Below are 21474 nucleotides of genomic sequence, written 5' to 3' on the forward strand. Positions count from 1 at the left end.
TTCATAAATCAAGAAAATTATGAACAATTTTCACACAAATGTCTTGGGAAGACTGAGCGTTTTGAGTCAGAGGTTTCTTCAGATCCAGTATAGAGCAGATCACTGCAGAACATATTTCCTGCCAACAACCATCAACATTATTTAGAATTTGATGGCGAAATAAAGGTGAAATGGAAGAAGGATGCTGAATTGGGCTGGACTGAGAGAAAATGCAGTGGCATTATTGTTGTTAGGAAAACATTTGTAGACGGGGAATGAAGGGGAAAAGGATAGATCGGAAGGAAATGGAGTAGGAAGTCTTGGCTGAACTGGATTTATGAGCTTTGAAAGAAGCATGAGCAAACTAGGCATGAAAGGTAGAAGGACGATTAGAAGAAGGGGTGCTTGTTCACAAACTTTATGAAGCTTGTGAGGTTGAGGATGAAATGACGGTACAGATAAGAGCTGGGAGCGTCAAACAAAGAGGATGTGGCAGAGAGTGTAATACAACCTGGCTCCCATGAGGGGAGCAATCGGTGCGAGTGGAGGCAGAAATGACATCACCAGAGATGTTGGAGGAGGAAGAAAAACACTGAGGAGGAAGCGGAAGCCGGGATGTTTTGACTTTGGTGGTGGTGCTGTTGTCTGTCAAGTTTCTGAGGAACTCTGAGATGTGGATATGTTGGTGTTGCTTGGGTGAGAGACTCTGAAAGTCCGCTGTGATCCGGGAGGAGCCTGACGCTCCAATGGAGGTCTAACATGGAGGCCGGCATCGGAATGACGTTACCGGAGATGTTGGAGGAGGAAACAGACGCTGAGGAAAAGCCGGAAGCCCAAGATGTTCGGATAACGGCGATGCTGTTGTTTGATGAGGTACAGAAGATGAAAGGAGTTGGAAGAATCTTAACTTGTCTGAGCAGCTGAATGGGATTACTCTCATGTAGAGAGCGTTGAAGTTCTAGGAGGACTTATTAAGTCCTCCTAGAACGTGAGAACTTGACAGGTTGAGACGCCTGCGGTGGAGTGCTGGGGGCATGCATGTGTTGGTGTTGCTTGGCTGAGTGACCCGGAAGGCGGCGGTGGCGAGGAAGAACAAGCCTGATGTCTGATGCCTCTAAGCGGTCTACGGCAATGGAACCAAGTACACCTCGCTACAGCAAACACAAAGGGGCGGGGACGGACCACTGTCAGTCCATTCCGGAGTGCAATGGACATGGGACCATTGCACTCCGGAAGTGAAGGGGGCGCTATTTCTTATATTATCTGCGGTCTCCCGTTTTTATTTTCTTTTGAAATCTGTGACATAGCTTCATCTTTACGAAGGACTTTCACTCTCAGCATGTACTTGAACTTCTCTCTTTTATTTACTTCGGCGCAGTTCACAGTTTTTAACAAATTCCGTAGCTTTCAGTGTACTTCTAAATCTGCTTCTTAGTTGCATATTTTCGGGCCTGCTACTGCCTCTAGTGGCTTTGGGGTGGTAACACAACTAATATAATTACATCACTAAACAAGAATACCTCAAAGTCTTTATTATTTACTATAAATTTTGCCATTACTGGCAATGTAAAAGATAAACACCATATTTTTCCATTTTCTTCAGGATGTAGAGCTAATTAAGTTATATAAACAATACCTTTATACATTATAAATAATATCTATATATCTCTATCAATTATAGGAGGAACAAAAGAAATAAGACATGAAAAACAACATGATCAACTATAATAAAAATACCATTAACCAATGTATACATAAGAAATTTAATTGAGCAAAAGTCAATAACAAACAAATTAATTAGGTTCACAAATGAATTACCAGGGTTGTTAAACAGATACAAACAATAATTCACTTTTTTTTTTACTGTGCCTTCCTATTCTGAGACTTTTTGTTGGTAGAGTCTTATTTATAGGAAAAAATATGATTAAACTATTTTAGTCTTCCAAGGTGGAAATTTTTCTTTGAATCTAAAATGATAAAATAAAACTCTTTCTAGAATCACAATATCAATAATTAGTGCATCGAGTAAAACACTTTGGATGCTATAGGTAAATGTTATCATTTAGTTTGGCTAAGAATAATTATTGTACTGTCAATAAATTACTTCTAATAGATGTTCTATAGTTACCAGAGGAACACAATGACAATGCCTTAATGAGCTTAAACTGTCACCTACTATTTTACCTGCCATTGAAGGTTTTCTTAAAAGATTGTTTGATAGTGTGCAGCTCATGTGACCAAACCAGCTGAAAAGATGAAAAGTTAAAACACTCAATAGTTAATCCTCTCCTTGGGCTGCCACCTTATTGTGGTGGAGGTGTTTGAGTGCCCCAATGATCCTAGGAGCTATGCTGTCTGGGGCTTCATGCCCCTGGTAGGGTCACCCAAGGAAGACAGGTCCTAGGTGAGGGACCAGACAAAGCGCAGCCCGAAGACCCCAATGATGAAAGGCACCATTGGACTTTGTGTTCCCTCGCCCAGACGCGGGTCACCGGGGCCCCACTCTGGAGCCAGGCCGGGCTCAGCCCAAAGAGGAAACATGGTCCATCCCCTCCCATGGGCCCACCACCCGTGAGAGGGGCCAAAGGGGTCGGGTGCATTGTGTGATGGGTGGCGGCCGAGGGAGGGGACCCTGGCGGTCTAATCCTCGTTTGCAGAAGCTGGCTCTTGGGACGTGGAATGTCACCTCTCTGGTGGGGAAGGAGCCAGAGCTAGTGTGTGAGGTCGAGTGGTTCCGGCTAGAAATAGTCAGTCTCACCTTGACGCATGGCTCTGGTTCTGGAACCAGTCTCCTTGAGAGGGGCTGGACATACTTCCACTCTGGAGTTGCCCAAGGTGAGAGGCGTGGGGCAGGAGTGGGCATATTTGTTGCTCCCCATCTCGGCGCCTGTTCGTTGGGGTTTACCCTGGTGAACGAGAAGGTAGCCTCCCTCCGCCTACTGGTGGGGGGACGGGTCCTGACTGTTGTTTGTGCTTATGGGCCGAACGACAGTTCAGATTATCCAACCTTTTTGGAGTCCTTAGAGGGGGTACTGGAGAGTGCTCCTCTTGGGGACTCCCTTGTCCTGCTGGGGGACTTCAACGCTCACGTGGGCAATGACAGTGAGACCTGGAGGGGTGTGGTTGGGAGGAACGGCCCCCCCGATCTGAACTCGAGTGGTGTTCTGTTGTTGGACTTCTGTGCTCGTCATGAATTATCCATAACGAACACCATGTTCAAGCATAAGGGTGTCCATATGTGTACTTGGCACCAGGACACCCTAAGCCATAGTTCGATGATCGACTTTGTCATCGTTTCATCGGATCTGCAGCCATATGTCTTGGACACACCGGTGAAGAGAGGTGCGGAGCTGTCCACTGACCACTACCTGGTGGTGAGTTGGCTCCAGTGGTGGGGGAGGAAGCCGGTCAGACCTGGCAGGCCCAAATGTGTTGTGAGGGTCTGCTGGGAACGTCTGGTGGAATCCCCTGTGAGACGGGGCTTTAACTCCCATCTCCGGCAAAACTTTGAACATGTCCCGGAGGAGGTGGGGGACATGGAGTCTGAGTGGACCATGTTCCGTGCCTCCATTGTCGAGGCGGCCGATCGGAGCTGTGGCCACAAGGTTGTCGGTGCCTGTCGCAGCAGCAACCCTCGAACCCGTTGGTGGACACCTTCGGTGAGGGATGCCGTCAGGCGGAAGAAGGAGTCCATCGGGCCTTTTTGCCCTGGAAGCAGCTGATGGGTACCGGCGGGAGAACGACAGGCGGATTGGCGCAGCCTCTGCCGTCAAGCGGGCACTGTACCGGTACATATATATATTTCCATCCATCCATCTTCTTCCGCTTATCCGGGGTCGGGTCGCGGGGGTAGCAGCTTCAGAAGGGAGGCCCAGACTTCCCTCTCCCCGGCCACCTCTTCCAGCTCTTCCGGGGGAATCCCAAGGCGTTCCCAGGACAGCCGAGAAACATAGTCCCTCCAGCGTGTCCTGGGTCTTCCCCGGGGCCTCCTCCCGGTGGGATGTGCCCGGAACACCTCACCAGGGAGGCATCCAGGAGGCATCCTGACCAGATGCCCGAGCCACCTCAACTGGCTCCTCTCGATGTGAAGGAGCAGCGGCTCTACTCTGAGTCCCTCCCGGATGACTGAGCTTCTCACCCTATCTCTAAGGGAGAACCCAGCCACCCTATGGAGAAAACCCAATTTCGGCCGCTTGTATCCGCGATCTCGTTCCTTCGGTCATGACCCAAAGCTCATGACCATAGATGAGGGTGGGAACGTACATCGACCGGTAAATTGAGAGCTTCGCTTTTTGGCTCACCTCTCTCTTCTCCACAATGGACCGGTGTAGTGCACGCTTGACAGCAGACGCTGCGCCAATCTGCCTGTCGATCTCCCGCTCCCTTCTTCCCCCATTCGTGAACAAGATCCCAAGATACTTGAACTCCTCCACTTGGGGCAGGACACCCCCGCCCCTGACCCGGAGAAGGCACTCTACCCTTTTCCGGCTCAAGACCATGGCCTCAGATTTGGAGGCACTGATCCTTATCCTGGCCGCTTCACACTCGGCTGCGAACCGCTCTAGCGAGAGCTGCAGATCACGACCTGATGAAGCCAAAAGGACCACATCATCCGCAAAAAGCAGAGAAAGCGGATCCCAAAACGGATACCCTCAACATCTTGGCTGCGCCTAGAAATTCTGTCCATAAAAGTAATGAACAGAATCGGTGACAAAGGGCAGCCCTGGCAGAGTCCAACTCTCACCGGAAATGAGCCCGACTTATTGCCGGCAATGCGGACTAGACTCTGACACTGGTCATACAGGGACCTGACAGCCCGTATCAAAGGGCCTGGTACCATACTCCCGGAGAACCTCCCACAGGGCTCCCTGAGGGACACCTTCTCCAAGTCCACAAAACACATGTAGACCGGTTGGGCGAACTCTCATGCACCCTCCAGGACCCTGCCGAGGGTGTAGAGCTGGTCCAGTGTTCCACGACCAGGACGAAAACCACACTGCTCTTCCTGAATCCGAGGTTCGACTATCCAACGGACCCTCCTCTCCAGGACCCCTGAATAGACCTTGCCAGGGAGGCTTAAGAGTGTGAACCCTCTATAATTGGAGCACACCATCCGGTCCCCCTTTTTGAACAGGGGGACCACCACCCCGGTCTGCCAATCCAGGGGAACTGCCCCAAATGTCCATGCGATATTGCAGAGTCGCATCAGCAAACACAACCCTACAACATACAGAGCCTTAAGGAACTCCAAGCGGATCTCATCCACCCCCGGGGCCTTGTAACCGAGGAGCTTTTTAACCACCTCGGCGACCTTGTCCCCAGAGATTGGAGAGCCCAACCCAGAGTCCCCAGGCTCAGCTTCCCCAATGGAAGGCATATTGGTGGGATTGAGGAGGTCTTCAAAGTACTCTGCCCACCGGCCCACAATGTCCCGAGTAGAGGTCAGCAGCACACCATCCCCACTATAAACAGTGTTGGTGCCGTTCTGCTCCCCCCCCCCCCCCCCCCCCCCCCCCGAGACGCCGGCTGGTGGACCAGAATCGTCTCGAAGCTGTACGGAAGTCTTTCTCCTCCAATGCCCGAGTTGTTGCCTCAGCAACCACCCGAGCCGCATGCCGCCTTGGCAGGGTCACCCAAGGCAGAGAGGTCCTAGGTGAGGGACCAGACAAAGCGCAGCCCGAAGACCCCAATGATGAACAGCACCATTGGACTTTGTGTTCCCTCGCCAGGACGCAGATCACCGGGGCCCCTCTCTGGAGCCAGGCCTGGAGGGGGAGCAAGACGGCGAGTGTCTGGTGGCCGGGCTTTTTCCCATGGAGCCCGGCCGGGCTTAGCCCGAAGAGGAAACATGGGCCCCACCTCCTATGGGCCCACCACCCGTGAGAGGGGCCAAAGGGGTCGGGTGCATTGTGTGATGGGTGGCAGCAGAGGGAGGGGACCCTGGCGGTCCGATCCTCGGTCGCAGAAGCTGGCTCTTGGGACGTGGAATGTCACCGCACGTCACTGATATATATATATATATATATATATCAGTATATATATATATATATATATATATCAGTGACGTGCGGTGAGATTCATTGCTAGTGAGGTACTGATTTAATCATAATCATATTTACAAATATAGACCCCCTGCATGTTATTGTTTACATAAGGAAATTTCATCGCATGCGGACAACACTGGAGGGCAAAAAGACAATTCTTTTACATGCCATCCATAGCCTCGCTGCTTCCATAGAATAATTCCGTTAACTCGATCAAACTTGGACATGTAGATATTATTAATTTCGTGCTGTGCTCCACCGCAAAGGGAAAAACCGTTAAAGTACAACTCAAAACCAAGTCTTTCTAGCTCTCTGTAGCAGCGCAGCTACGCATAGCCTCGTTGCCATAGCAACTGACAACAACGCCACAAAAAAGCCAAACACTGATATTTCCCACACAAAGAGCAGAACATTCAGTGTGTTGCAGTGGTATGGTTTTAGGCTAAATGTTTGTTTTGTGATTAATAAGTCGTTGCTGTGGTACAAGGAGAAATAAATATATCGCAGCACTTGACTTTACTGTATGCCTAGCTCGCTGTTACTGTCTTACTGTCTCTTATTCTGCAGTTGTGGAATCACAATGTCTGGAATCATGAGCACCCCCTGCCATGAGGCAAGAGAACTGCCTGACTCACCTTGAATCTCTTCTCTGCCATTTATGATCGCTCCTTAGCACACGAAACACGTTACACACACAGTTTGTGGCAAAAAATACAGAACATTATATACACAAGTGTCATGTAGTGCAGTATGAGGTGGTGAGGCAGACGCTGAGGACCCCAGGCTGGTGTGAGAGAAATAATGGTTTTATTGATGAAAAAAGCAATCCAAAAACCCAGGCAGCACAGCTGAGCAGAAAGCTAAGGCTTAAGGCTGGTAGCAACTGGAACACGAATTGACAGCAGGACAGTGCGACAGGTAGACAAGGACCCGACGAGGAACAAGGAACACAGGTGGGGTTAAATACACAGAGGGTAATCATGGAACGAGACACAGCTGGGAACAATCAAGGGGAAGACAGAACAACACAGAGACTCAAGAGACACAGAAACCTAAAATAAACACACAAAAAACAAACATCCTCACAGTGAAAAACCCAATCCTGATAAATATATATATATATATATATATATTAGTGTCATAAAGATTACATTTTTTGTTCTGCTATTAAATTTATAGATGGTATTGTGTGTCAGGGCTCTTTGAATCACTATAATTAATTTCAGAGAGCGGGGTGATTAGTTTGTCTGGTGAGCTCAATTAAAGAAAATCTACTTAAAAAGGATGTTCCACATTATTAAGCAGGTCACAGGTTTCAAGCAATATGGGAAAGAGAAAGGATCTCTCTGCTGACGAAAATCATCAGATGGCAAGGTACGAAAACATTAAATATTTAACGAAAACTGAAGCGTTATCATTCTGTGAAGAGATTTATGGCTGATTCAGAACAAAGATGGGTTTGTATAGATAAAGGCATAATGAGGAAGGTTTCTGTTAGACAAATTCATTGCATTCAGAGAGCAGCTGTTAAAATGCCCTTACAAAGCAGCAAACAGTTATTTGAAGCTGCTGGTGCCTCTGGAACTTCAAGGTGGAGGATCCTCCAGAGGCTTGTGGTGCATGAACCTACTATTGGGCCCTAACCAGAGCTCACAAGCAGAAACAGTCTCAGTGGGCATGAAGATTAATTTTCAAACAGATGTGTTCACTGATGACTGCTGTGCAACCCTGGATGGTCCAGATGGATGCAGTAGTGGATTGGTGATGGATGGCCACCACGTCCCAACACGGCTGTGACGTCAGCAAGGAGGTGGTGGAGTCATTTTTTGGGCCAAAATAATGGGGAGATAGAGAGAGAGCTGGTCGGCCCCTTCAGAGTACCTGAAGGTGTGAAAAAGACCTCAGCAAAGTATATGGACTTTCTGACTGATCACTTTCTTTTATGGTTCAAAAAGAAGAGCTGTACCTTCTGAACCAAAATCATCTTCATGCATGACAAAGACCATCTCATGCTGCAAGGAATACCACTGTGTCATTGGCTGCTATGGGCATAAAAGGGGAGAAACTCATGGTGTGGTCACCATCATCTGACCTCAACCCTATTGAGAACCTTTGGAGTTTCCTCAAGCAGAAGATCTGAGGGTGGAATGCAGTTCATATCAAAACAGCAGCTCTGGGAAGGTATTCTGACATCCTGCAAAAAAATTCAAGCAGAAACTATCCACAAACTCACAAGTTCAACACTAGGAGTACTAGGTTTTCGACCTCTCCCCAGACTTACTGAAACAGTGCCAAAAGGCCCTGAGTCCAAACTGACGACTCTGATGGCTCAAATTAGCATTCTTCTTCAATTGTAAATGTGGCCGTTGACCGTCAGGCCAGAAGGTAGGAGTGTGAATAGTCCATGTTGGGGGTGGGTATCTATGATACCTACAACAAGTCAGTTTAGTTTTGAAGCATACATGAAGTGTTTTTGGAGAGATGTGACCTTTTGCAGCTGATCCATGATGTTGTGCTGCATTATCCAGGTCATTTTGCCAAATGTACATAGAGTTTGCAAAACATACAATCTGTTTCAAGAAATATGCAAAGGTTTTTCTAAAAGAAATTAGTAATGTTTTTCTTTTAAATAAAGCTAAGTGGGTTTAAAATGACAGTTTAGAAATAAACTAACCAAATTAATTGTGTTGATCCACCTCAAAAAAATCATGCAAAAAGTGTAGGCAAAAGAAATCTGGGAGACTTTGCACATGCAAATTTGCATGCAGCCTTTTGTGCTGTGGAGGATAAATAGGTGACTGCTTCACCTATTTAGTTCACAAGAACTAATGGCATTTATTTCAGTCATAATCTTGCGGGGGGTGACCAAGGTTCCATCACTATGTGACAGCTGGTCAGCAAACCTGGCAAACATGATTGACATGGCAGCACTGAATGCACATGTGCTTTATCAGGTATGCACTGGGGTGCAGGAGAGACGGGTGGACTTCCTGGTTGAGCTTGCAAAAGAGTTCGGTAACTCTCGTGTGAGTGAGAAGAAGGCACACAAGGAGAAACTGCTTCGGCAACAACCTTCCACACCCAGCTCAGGCAAAAGGGCGAAGTGTCAGGTCAACCATCGATGCAGGATGCGTGTCCTGAGGCCGAAACATCATCAGTGACCCCTCACACCCCTACCATGGACTGTTCTCCCTGCTGCCCTCTGGAAAGAGGTTCCGCAGCATCCGGTGCAGGTCCACCTGGTTCCGAAACAGCTTTTTCCCACTTGCCATCAGACTGCTGAACTCTTAACTGGACTGCACTCAAAAGCTGGTCTCCACTTTATACCTTGCACATGTACAGAGCTAAATAACTTCTATTTTACTGTCAGTCCTGCACTTTATATTTTATATTTAGATTTACATTCATATTTTATACTGTATTTTATTTTACTCACAACATTGGAACCTCAAACATTGTCCTGAGCCGTATGCAACGAAATTTCGTTCTGTATACACCCTGTGCATGCAAAATGACAACAAAGTCAGTCTAAGTCTAAGTCTAAGTCTAAGGAACAATTGTGCAACTGTGAGATGTGTTGAAGCCATTACCAGGGTACTTATAAGGTAATGGCCTTATTTACAGAACAAAAGCACCGGCTAGATAAAATCCTTCAGGTCATTTGGCCTATCTCTAGACTGCATAGGTAAAATGTCAAAATGGACTAACTCCAGTACTTCCAGTGTCAATGGATCTAGAATTGTGCAGGTGATATCAAAGAAGGGCTCCTATGTTAACTTATAACTGGGTCTGTTAAGATGTTCTTGATTGAAATAGCTTTTGATTTTAGTATGTGACCACTTAATGCTACACATTCAAAGAATGACCGTTAGCTGTTCTTTATAATCCATAAAATGTTTAGAAAATCTGCTGTGCATAATAATTTAGTACAGTGCATTTTGAGTTTTTTACTTTTGAAAAAAATACTGTTCTCATGGGGAACTTTGTTCAGTAAAATTTGATTTATACTGTAATAGTTCATGACTTGAAAATTATACTGACCATAATTTGCATTGACCATTTAAGAAAATCTGAGAACATAATAATTTGGAATATGCTGGAATGTATGCATATACCTTACAGCATAGGTGGTAGGTATATGCTTCCACCTATGCATATACCTTATATATATATATATATATATATATATATATATATATATGTGTGTGGCCAAAGGAGGAGATAAAAGCCACGGATATTAAGACTAGAAAACTACTAACAATGCATGGAGGGTTCCATCCCAAATCCAGCACCCTGAGACTGTACACGAGCCACAAGGAAGGAGGCAGAGGACTAGTGAGTGTGAGAACCACAGTCCAGGACGAAACAACTAAGATCCATAAATACATCAGGGACAAAGCCTCAACAGACAATGTGCTCAGTGAATGTCTCAGACAACAGGGAACGGAGGTTGAGGTGCCAGAGATACCATCATGGGAGGACAAGCCCCTACATAGGATGTACCACCAGCAAATAACCCAAGTGGCTGATATCAGTAAATCCTACCAATGGCTGGAAAAAGCTGGACTCAAGAACAGCACAGAGGCCCTCATCCTGGCCGCCCAGGAACAGGCCCTAAACACCAGAACAATAGAGGCCCAGATCTACCACACCAGACAAGACCCAAGGTGTAGGTTGTGCAAGGAGGCCCCTGAGACAGTCCAGCACATAACAGCAGGGTGCAAGATACTGGCAGGGAAAGCGTACATGGAACGACATAACCAAGTTGCAGGCATAGTGTACAGAAACATCTGTGCAGAATATGGACTGGAAACCCCGAGATCAAAGTGGGAAACACCCCCAAAGGTGGCGGAGAACGCCAGAGCTAAGATCCTGTGGGACTTCCAGATCCAGACAGACAAAATGGTAATGGCGAACCAACCAGACATTGTCGTAGTGGATAAACAACAGAGGAAAGCCGTTGTGGTAGATGTAGCAATACCAAGCGACTGCAACATCAGGAAAAAGGAGCACGAGAAACTAGAGAAATACCAGGGCCTCAGGGAGGAACTGGAGAGGGCCTGGAAGGTGAAGACCACAGTGGTGCCTGTGGTCATCGGGGCCCTCGGGGCAGTCACCCCTAAACTGGACCAATGGCTACCACAGATCCCAGGAACAACATCAGACATCTCAGTCCAAAAATGTGCAGTCCTTGGCACAGCCAAGATACTGCGCAGAACCCTCAAGCTCCCAGGCCTCTGGTAGAGGACCCGAGCTCAGAGGATAAGAACCACCCGCGGTGGGTGAGAAGGGAATTATTTATATATATATATGTCCTTGAATTGTTGATGCAAGAACAATAACTTATATCAACTACAGAGGGAACCAGGATTTGGATTTTATTTGGTAGGAACATAGTGCAGTTTTCACTCCCAAATAACCAAAATTATATAATGCCCACATGAATTCATTTAGTTTTTAAAGCTGTACAATAATCAACAAAAGTGCAATGAGTGAGGACTTCTTTCATTTTGCCCACAGACAACTTTGGTTTTCAGAGTGTGGTACTTGTGTGCATAAAAGGATCGTATAAATGTTTAAAGGGCCTATACTACCCCTTAAACATAGTATAAAGGGTCTGATTTCCAAGCAAAATCTCAGTTTTGTGATGATGATGATGATGATGATGATGATGATGATGAATGCATTGATATATATCTATTATTTGGAATTGGTGCAACATAAAGTAATTACATTTTGTTTTTAGGTGTGGCTAAATGTTAACTTCCACCATAACTTGGTGGAAATTTGTGAAGTTATTATGATGTTTGATTTCCCTCATACACCACTAAAGGAGGTCCAGATGTTTCTCTGAACCTGAACTGTCTGTCACTAACTGTTCTCAGGTTTAGAAGCTCTCTTCCCAGAGTCACTGATTTTCTCATGAAGCTGACACTAACTGGGCCATGGCACATTCTCACAGTAATAAACTGGGAATAAGATCACCGAAGGCCTGTTAAAAATAGAGCTGTGTAATGGGAGTGATGACAGGATGCTTGATTTCAGAGCCATCATTTGTAAAGACAAACATTTTATTACTGACATCCTGGCATTTTAAAAAAAATCTGTTTTATAGAAATACTACCAGCTCTGAATGAAGGCCTCTGTGCTGAAACACAGATGAAGACAACAATGTCCCTTCTGTCACCGAGTGTGGGCCGTCATATGGGAATGCATGAATTCCATTCCAGACCCATTTCTTATCGTCTGTTTAGCCAACCCCCGTAAACCGTGGAGCATTCCTCTGGATCCTCATGGATCCAACAGCACTGATCCCACAGCTGAAGAACAAGCTGAAACATCCCAGTAACTTCTGTCTGTCACTGATTTCTGTCTTTGCATCTTCACCATCATTTCATTTGCAAACATAACAGCGCTTTCTCAGGAGTATACAAACATCATGAGGTTGAAATGGTAATAATACTGGAACATTTCCGATCCGCAAATGTAACAAGTTACGTAACACACGGGAATATCTAACATGCAGAGCTGCGTCATCAGAACAGAGATCCATTCATTCAGTGAAAGACAAGTCCACTGCAACCTCTAAAGGAGTTCTGTCGAGCAGCCTAAAAGCACACAATGTGCAACATGTACGTGTGGTTTCAGCACCAGCAGAGAGCGAAGTTAGAAACAAAGCAGAACAAAACACTTAATCAGGATCTTGACTTTAAACTTACTTCAGTGTCCGAGTGAGGCGGAATCCCAACAAGGCAAAAAGTAACTCCATTCATTGGATACTCAGCGTCTGCTTCCTGTTTATTAATAATAATAATAATAATAATAATAATAATAATAATAATAATAATATGGCGCTAGTCTGCAGTGAGTGTCTTTTAGCGTGTGGACCCTGCGCTCTGCCCTCCCTCTCTACAACGTGCTCCACAAGAACAGCCTTACGTCACTGGCATAAAAACTCCGCCTTCAAAACAAAAGTGCACAATACCTGCAAAAAATCATTCATCTATTCATCAACTGTCGTATCCCTGCAGGATCACGCAGAGGACTGAAAGTTTGGAGTGAAAATAGTCTCAAAATACCTGTGCATGTGCAATGCTGGATTTGTAGTCTGTGTAAGCATCTTTGTGTGTAACCTTGGATATTTGTATCTGTGAAACATGATTTGTAAACCATAAAAAAGAAAGTTTGTGCGTAACTCCGGGTACTTGTAAATAAGTGGTCAAAGGCACACACAAATGTAAAAAAATTACAAATACAAAATAAAAGCACACACAATTACAATTTTTACAAACATTAAAATTATACACTGACTTTTTAACTTCAATCTCACAAATCTGATAGTTACACATTCAAACCTTCTCCTATGCCTACAAATGTTAAATAAGTACGCACAAGTCACTTGAAACACACAGACAGCACTGCATTTAACCACAGATCAGGTTACAATTGCACAAGGATTTTTGAGACTCGGTTCATGCTTCCAACAGCCTCAGATTTGTGCGCAAGTGGTGCGTTAAAATGCTGGTCGAAAGCTGGTGTAACCTGGTTGTATTTCTCTTTTGTAGTAATGAAACAAAATGTCTTTATTTGGTTATTTGTATTGTTATTTGTATTGTTCTTTACTTGACTGAAACACCTCTAAAAAACTCTGTCATTGTTTTAACCGTGTTACTTTAAAATTGGAAGCTCCTCCTTTTTATTTCTTCTTCTGTGGTAGTGTCTTTAAATTGTTTGTGCCCTTTATATCCTCCCCTTTTGTCATGTTGTCCTGCGGGAGAGTTGTGTGCTGTTTATTTTTCATCTTAAATACATCCAGTTTATTTGTAGATTTATTAAGTAAATTTTTGTTATGTACTTTTGTTTTGTGTAGGACTTGGAGCAGGCAGTCTATAACATGGTTGTTTTCTGTTTGTTCTCGTCAGAATAAATCGAGAAACCATCCTTTTCAAAGACTAACTGTGTCACAGCCTGATCACTCCATAAAACCAGCACAACGCAGAAAGGATCCTGTCACATTGGGTCAACTGATTTTTGTCCAGAGTCTAGTGTTTCCTCTGAACTTCTGTCACTGTTCTTGTGTTGAAGTGGCAAGGATGTTAACGGAATACCTCAGCCCCTCCTTATAATACTCCAAAATTATTTATAGATCTAATGTTTATTTTTGAACTGTACAGATGTGATTACATAGTGTAAAAACGACCAGTAGGTAGCGGTATGGTTCATTGGCTGGAAAAAACAGGCTGTCATACAAGAAAGCAACATGGAGTGTCTGCCTGGTTTGCCTTCAGATGATGAAGCTGAAGTTAGTTTCCGATTCCAGCTACCGATGCAGGAAATGGCTAAAGGGCGATTCCACCTAATTTTTCACTACCTTCCGCATTTTTAATCCCCTGTAGTTAAAAAACTACAACACCAGACTTTTCAAACCTGGACTGGATTCTTCTGCTCTAATAGCAGAATATTTAAAACCATGTTAGGGATTTGTGAAACCTTGTTCTGATTTGTGAAACTTCAATAAATTGCCATTTTTGCCCTTTTTCCGATCGTGGTCACACTGGAATTGCTCCAGCTCTAAAACTACAAGACGTAGACACTTCAAACCTATATTGGATTCTTCTTCTCTATTAGCAGAATATTTTAAACCATGTTTGGGATTTGTGAAACTTTTTTCTGATTTGTGACACTTCAATAAAGGTTTATTTTGCCACTTTTTTGCCTCTGGATCACAATAGAACTGCTCTAATTTCAAAACTACAACACATAGACTCTTCAAACCTGGACTAGATTATTCTGCTCTAATAGCAGAATATTATAATCTGGATTGGGATTTGTGAAACCTTTACTGGGGCCTGCCATATGCAATGTATGGAAGGCACCTATTGTTCTACACCCAATAGAATGTCTTTTTATTTATATCTTTATATTTTGGGGCCTGCCATAGCATTACATAGGGAAAGACAGTGACTGCCTTGCGAAGCTTACTGAAAATTTCAAAATAAAAACCTCAATATTCCTCTCAGGTTAATGCCCCGCCATAGGCGGTATAGCCATTTAATTTTATGATCATATTCCTTGCAGTATCTGTCCTAAGTGGGCTGACTTTCTTTGAAATGTTCCACTGCTGTGAAATATAAAAATAATATGTACATGATTCAACATAATATCTCTCTTCTATTTTCATTACAGTCACAAGTTTGGAATGGTGGTCCAACTGTTCCTCAATGTAGCAGTAAAATAATTCAGGTTAGTAAGAAATGTCTAGTAGTCTTTAATGAGACCAGTAGCTTGTGGACGTTATCTCAGCGTCACTTTTGTAGTCTTCTCCATATGATACAATATGGAGAATCCATCATATGATGTAGACCAGAATAGTCTTCATCACATAATGGAGACAATGATGGAGACATTGTCATCATTTGTTACAATGATGACAATTTTCCTTAAGCCATCATCTTTCACATCACTAATCTGCCTTTAGTTTGAATTTATCCATCTAATATCACATTTGTTTGATTCCCTTTCTTAGATCTTTCTCCCATATATTTAATACAACAAGAGCTGAAAAAGTTTCCTCTACTGTTTATTAGGGTGACTGATAAGTTGGTAATAACAGTAAATAGGTGATAAGCAGTGGACTTTAATAGTAATCATTTATAAAATTATGTCAATGAAACATTTTTTCACAGTACTTGCCCTCCCTTAATCCCTGTCACCTTCTAAATATTGAAAGAAAAAGCTTTCAGTTGCACCTTTAGTTTATTTTTGTGGCTATTTTTGACCATTTATCATCTGCAATGAGCTCCAATGTTTATAGTTGGAAGTCCTACTTGCCACCACGGTAATCTTTAGCCCCACTGTTTAATTTTCCTGAATTAACATGTATCCCCTTTGGCCCACATCGCAGTGAATGACATTTCAAGTTTAGAAATGTAATTCACAAGTTAATTTCTAAATGAACGTGTAATTTCTAAACTGACTGACACATATCAACATCAAAAGGATGCTGTGAAGAGAATTATGGCTGATTCAGAACAAAGATGGGTTTGTACAGATAAAGGCATAATAAGGAAGGTTTCTGTTAGACAAATTCATTGCATTAAGAGAGCATCTGTTAAAATACCCTTACAAAGCAACAAACAGTTAGTTGTAGCTGCTGATGCCTCTGGAACCTCAAGGTGGAGGATCCTCCAGAGGCTTGTGGTGCATGAACCTACTATTGGGCCCCTAACCAGAGCTCACAAGCAGAAACAGTCTCAGTGGGCCCAGCCATACATGAAGGTTAATTTTCAAACAGACTTGCTCACTGATGACTGGTGTGCAACCCTGGATGGTCCAGATGAACACAATAGTGGATTGGTGATGGATGGCCACCACGTCCCAACACGGCTGTGACGTCAGCAAGGATTTGGTGGAGTCATTTTTTGGGTTAGGGTTAGGGAATCATGGGGAGAGAGAGAGAGAGCTGGTTGACCCCTTCAGAGACCCTGAAAGTGTGAAAGAGACCTCAGCAAAGTATATGGACTTTCTGACTGATCACTTTCTTTCATGGTTCAAAAAGAAGAGCCGTGCCTTCCATAGCAAAATCAACTTCATGCATGACAAAGACCATCTCATGCTGCAAGGAATACCACTGTGTCATTGGCTGCTATGGGCATAAAAGGGGAGAAACTCATGGTGTGGTCACCATCCTCTGACCTCAACCCTATTGAGAACCTTTGGAGTTTCCTCAAGCAGAAGATCTGAGGGTGGAAAGCAGTTCATATCAAAACAGCAGCTCTGGGAAGGTATTCTGACATCCTGCAAAGAAATTCAAGCAGAAACTATCCACAAACTCACAAGTTCAATAGATGCGGGAATTGTGCTGTGATATCAAAGAAGGGGTCCTATGTTAACATGTAACTGGGTCTGTTAAGATGTTTTTGACTGAAATAGCTTTTGATTTTAGTACATTTAATTCTCCACATTCAAAGAATAACCGTTTGCAGTTCTTTATAATCCATAAAATGTTTAGAAAATCTGCTGTGCATAATAATTTGGTACAGTGCATTTTGAGTTGTTTATTTTTGAAATAAAATACTGTTCTCATGGGGAGCTTTGTTCAGTAAAATTTGATTTATACTGTAATAGTTCATGACTTGAAAATTATACTGACCATCATTTGCATTGACCATTTAAGAAAATCTGAGAACATAATAATTTGGAATATGCTGGAATGTATGCATATACCTTACAGCACAGGTGGTAGGTATATGCTTCCACGCTTCCAAAATATCACTTGCATAATAATTTGGAATATGGTGTAGTAGAACAGGTTAAAAAACAAACAGCTCATGTGGAAGAGAGATTAACTACTGAGCATGTGAGTTTCCTGACCATATGGTACTTTGTCTCTGTTTTTTAATAATGCCCCAAAATTTAGGTGCCAGTTGAGGGATTTACTTATAATGACTGAATCACTGTGGTGATCTTCTGACAGAGACAGAGATTAGTGGTTATGTCCGATGTGGTCTACACCATGACTCCCACTCGCTGTTAAAAACAGGAGTGTTGGCATGGTCTTAGTCAATGTTTTTGCACAATCTAAAGCAAGAGGAAGCAGAGTGACCTTTAATATCTATATATGAGTGTGTTGCTATGGGTCATTCTAAAGGCCTTGTTCTGAAAGGCCTTTGGAAGGCCTTTTCAGCCCCATCCTTGCCACCAGAGGGGGCTGTGTGTAACCAGCGTTAGTAAACTTTCATGCAACCCACACCGTCTTTTTCTATCTCTCAGCTTACTTAGTCTGTGGCCTGACTCCCACACCTCTTTTATCTCTCATAAAACCTTCTTGTCTACCAGGCACCTACAGCATTGGAAGCTTTGTTGTAAAGCTACCTTTGAAGTTAATGGCAACACAATGTGCTCCAACATTAAAGCATGCAAAATTACACAGTATGTCATATTGAGACTAAAGGTATTAAAAGGTAACTTTATATATTATTGGACTGTATTTTTATATGTTCCTGGTAAATATTGCAAGCAGCATAACAAACAAAAAAATAGAAAGAAACTGACAAACTACACCTGATAGAGCGATGCAGGCAGATCAAGAACAGGGGATTCAGTGCATAATTTCTGTTCAGAAATGTCCCGTTTTTTTGAAGCCACTGAAAGGACCTTGTGTGTACATATAGGGTGGGGGAAGGGCCCATCTGTCTATTTACAGCAGCAGAAAGAGATTTTGCTAAATCGGTCTAATCCTCTGGGAAGTAATGAATAGAAGATGTAGTAGGTGTGCTGACTGATAGACAGTGGCTGACTTTTACATGTAGATGAAAAAGAGGATGAAAACAGAAATGCTATAAGAGCATAAGGCATTTATGTCCAGTGGTAAATGAAAAGAGACTTTCATGGATCCACACACTCCAATGTATGTGCAGGATGAAAAGCCAGATTACATATAACTCTGTGATTGAATTAGGGTGGCTTCAAATAGAGATTCTGCTCTGCAGAACTATCTCCTCACATCAGTGTCACTGATGTCACATCTTTAAACTCTGCGGACTACTGAAATGGAAACTTTTACTAAGTTCACTAAATTCATAGTTTGGTCAAAATACTCTTCATCACAAAGAAGTGCTTCACCTCTTGTCCTTAACATAATCAGAAAGATGAGCAGAAAGCGGAGCAGCCGTCCAACCTTTGAATAACCATTTACCACTTTGTTGATAGAAAATATCAAATCTCACATAAAAATCTGTGCAAGTTTTATGTTTTTGAGAATTCAGCAAGGACTTCACTTGGCTTCATCAGGTCGTGATCAGCAGCTCTCGCTGGAGCGGTTCGCAGCCGAGTGTGAAGCGGCCGGGATGAGGATCAGTGCCTCCAAATCCGAGGCCATGGTCTTGAGCCGGAAAAGGGTAGAGTGCCTTCTCCGGGTCAGGGGGGGGAGGTGTCCTGCCCCAAGTGGAGGAGTTCAAGTATCTTGTTCACGAATGGGGGAAGAAGGGAGCGGGAGATCGACAGGCAGATTGGCGCAGCGTCTGCTGTCAAGCGGGCGCTGTACCGGTCCGTCGTGGTGAAGAGAGAGCTGAGTCAAAAAGCGAAGCTCTCGATTTACCGGTCGATCTACGTTCCCACCCTCATCTATGGTCATGAGCTTTGGGTCATGACCGAAAGAACGAGATCGCGGATACAAGCGGGCGAAATTGGGTTTTCTCCGTAGGGTGGCTGGGCTCTCCCTTAGAGATAGGGTGAAAAGCTCAGTCATCCGGGAGGGACTCGGAGTAGAGCCGCTGCTCCTTCTCATCGAGAGTAGCCAGTTGAGGTGGCTCGGGCATCTGGTCAGGATGCCTCTTGGATGCCTCCTCCCTGGTGAGGTGTTCCGGGCACATCCCATCGGGAGGAGGCCCCGGGGAAGACCCAGGACACGCTGGAGGGACTATGTCTCTCGGCTGTCCTGGGAACGCCTTGGGATTCCCCCGGAAAAGCTGGAAGAAGTGGCCGGGGAGAGGGAAGTCTGGGCCTCCCTTCTGAAGCTGCTACCCCCGCGACCCGACCCCGGATAAGCGGAAGAAGATGGATGGATGGATGGATGGATGGATGGATGGGTATATTTAGAGCACAAATATTGGTAAGTCTTTGGAATTCGGTTATTCTGTTTGTACTTTAGAATCAAAATATTCAAGTTCCAAGTCAAGGACATAAATAAAAATGGACAAAAATGGAGACTAAAATGGTCCGTGTATTTTCAGGCAGTTCGATTTTTTCATTTGAAATGAAAAAACAAAAATAGACTCATCTTTTTGCTTTACGTTTATTAAACCAAAATCGGAAATCAGATAACGGCTCATCTCGGCCCGTTATCCGATTTCCCATTTAGTGCACAAAACGAAAATGGAAAAAACGGATAACAAGCGCTGAATTTCAATTTTCATGACTTCATTTTTTGACAAGTGGTCTGACGCAGAAGTTCTCTCTGCCCCGCACACTGTGTAGAGACCCGTTTTTGCAATTAATTTGATCATAAACCTTCACACAGAAAGCTACTACCTGACTTTGTTTTGTATATGAAGCTAGAAGCTTCTAAATGCAGCTCCTGCTTCAGTAAATGGCTAAAGGTCTAGTACGCCCAATTTTTACCAATCTTCAATCTGCTCTGTGTTTTTCTTAAACAGAGCAGATTGAAGACTTTTAGATACTCAATCCGCGACTAGAACATTCTGTCAGTCATTGAAACCCTATAGTTTTTTTTACGTTTTTCCTTTCTGAATAGCATTAGCATACCAATTATAATCCGTTATCATGAACAAGCATGCAGAAAAGGCTGATTATCCAAAATATACAATAAAAATATTTCTACCAGGTAGGAAATGTTTGAAATAATGTGCCAATTAGATTATTAAAAGCGTAACTAAATAAATGTTTGCCTGTGGAAGAGAATTTGGGCCACATAAAAAAGGTAATCATTCTGACTTTAATCTCTGATTTCAGGCTTTAATCTGAAGAAATAATCTTGCACATCAGGGGTTAGAAAAATGTTATGGGGTCCTATAATCCTCTACTGTGGCCCCGAAATATGGCCGCCTGACCCCGTTAGTGTAGCTGCGCTGCTCCGAAAACTCCGGAGCACATTTCAAAGAAGCCTAATTTTGGATTAACTAAGTGGATAGATGAAGCTATAAGGACTATGTTTTCACCTAAAAACATCTTAAAACAACTTTTTGTAGCAAATTAATAGGGTACTTACCGCTGCTGGTGGCGGAGTGCAATGGAGGCCTTCTTTTTCTTTAGATTTTAACGGCAGCTTGCATCCATTACTGTTGCACTATTGCCATCTATTGGATCCTAATATCTATACCTCAAATTCTCATAATGAGCCCAGTATTTTTTAAAATATGAAAACTCTTCTTTTTCCCCTCAATACTATTTAATTGATCAACCACATTTTCAAATTTCAATTGTCCATTAAAACTTAATTTTGTTGTTAATAATCTTCTTTGATTTACATATTTCCTACAATAAAAACATGTTCCATCATTTCTAGTCTCACACCAACTACATAAACCAATAAGTTTAAAACGAGTTCCATTTAAAAAACTGTGACCAGTTCTTATTCTATTTCTAATTATGTCCTCCCTTCTGTTCATTCCTCTAATCCTTACTACATCAACTGTATTTTGTATCCTATATAATGCCTTCCATTTATTTCATTATACCACCTAATTTTTCATATTTTCTTGCTTTCTCTCCAAACTATACTTTTCCCTTCAGATTTAGATAACTTTATTGGCATATCAATATCTTCTTTTTTAATAGCCTCCTTAGCCAACCTATCTGCCTACATTACCCAAAATACCTACATGAGCAGGATTCCAAAATAATATTACATTTTTATTTTGTTCACATAATCTATGATTAACAGCCATAACCTCATATAATATATTTTGATGATTATTTGTACGTCCCTTTT

At 43.3% G+C, this 21474-nt stretch overlaps 1 protein-coding gene across 5 annotated transcripts in view; it reads right to left on the bottom strand.

The window, feature by feature from the left end:
• Positions 1–21474, bottom strand: part of LOC102223759 (rho GTPase-activating protein 23-like) — a 109417-nt gene that overhangs the window by 79446 nt on the left and 8497 nt on the right. For 4 of the 5 annotated variants that reach the window (XR_002753362.1, XM_023340537.1, XM_023340536.1 and 1 more), the window contains exon 1: positions 12743–12916. The exons of the other annotated variant lie outside the window; for it this stretch is intronic. Coding sequence is in view for 3 of the 4 variants with exons in the window: in XM_023340537.1 (XP_023196305.1) it covers positions 12743–12796 (54 nt within the window). In the remaining variant the exon portion in view is untranslated. Of the gene's footprint in view, positions 1–12742; positions 12917–21474 lie in introns of those variants that run through there. 5 annotated transcript variants of the gene reach the window in all.

Source organism: Xiphophorus maculatus, chromosome 10 (assembly GCF_002775205.1).
Source record: "Xiphophorus maculatus strain JP 163 A chromosome 10, X_maculatus-5.0-male, whole genome shotgun sequence".
Lineage (NCBI taxonomy): Eukaryota > Metazoa > Chordata > Actinopteri > Cyprinodontiformes > Poeciliidae > Xiphophorus > Xiphophorus maculatus.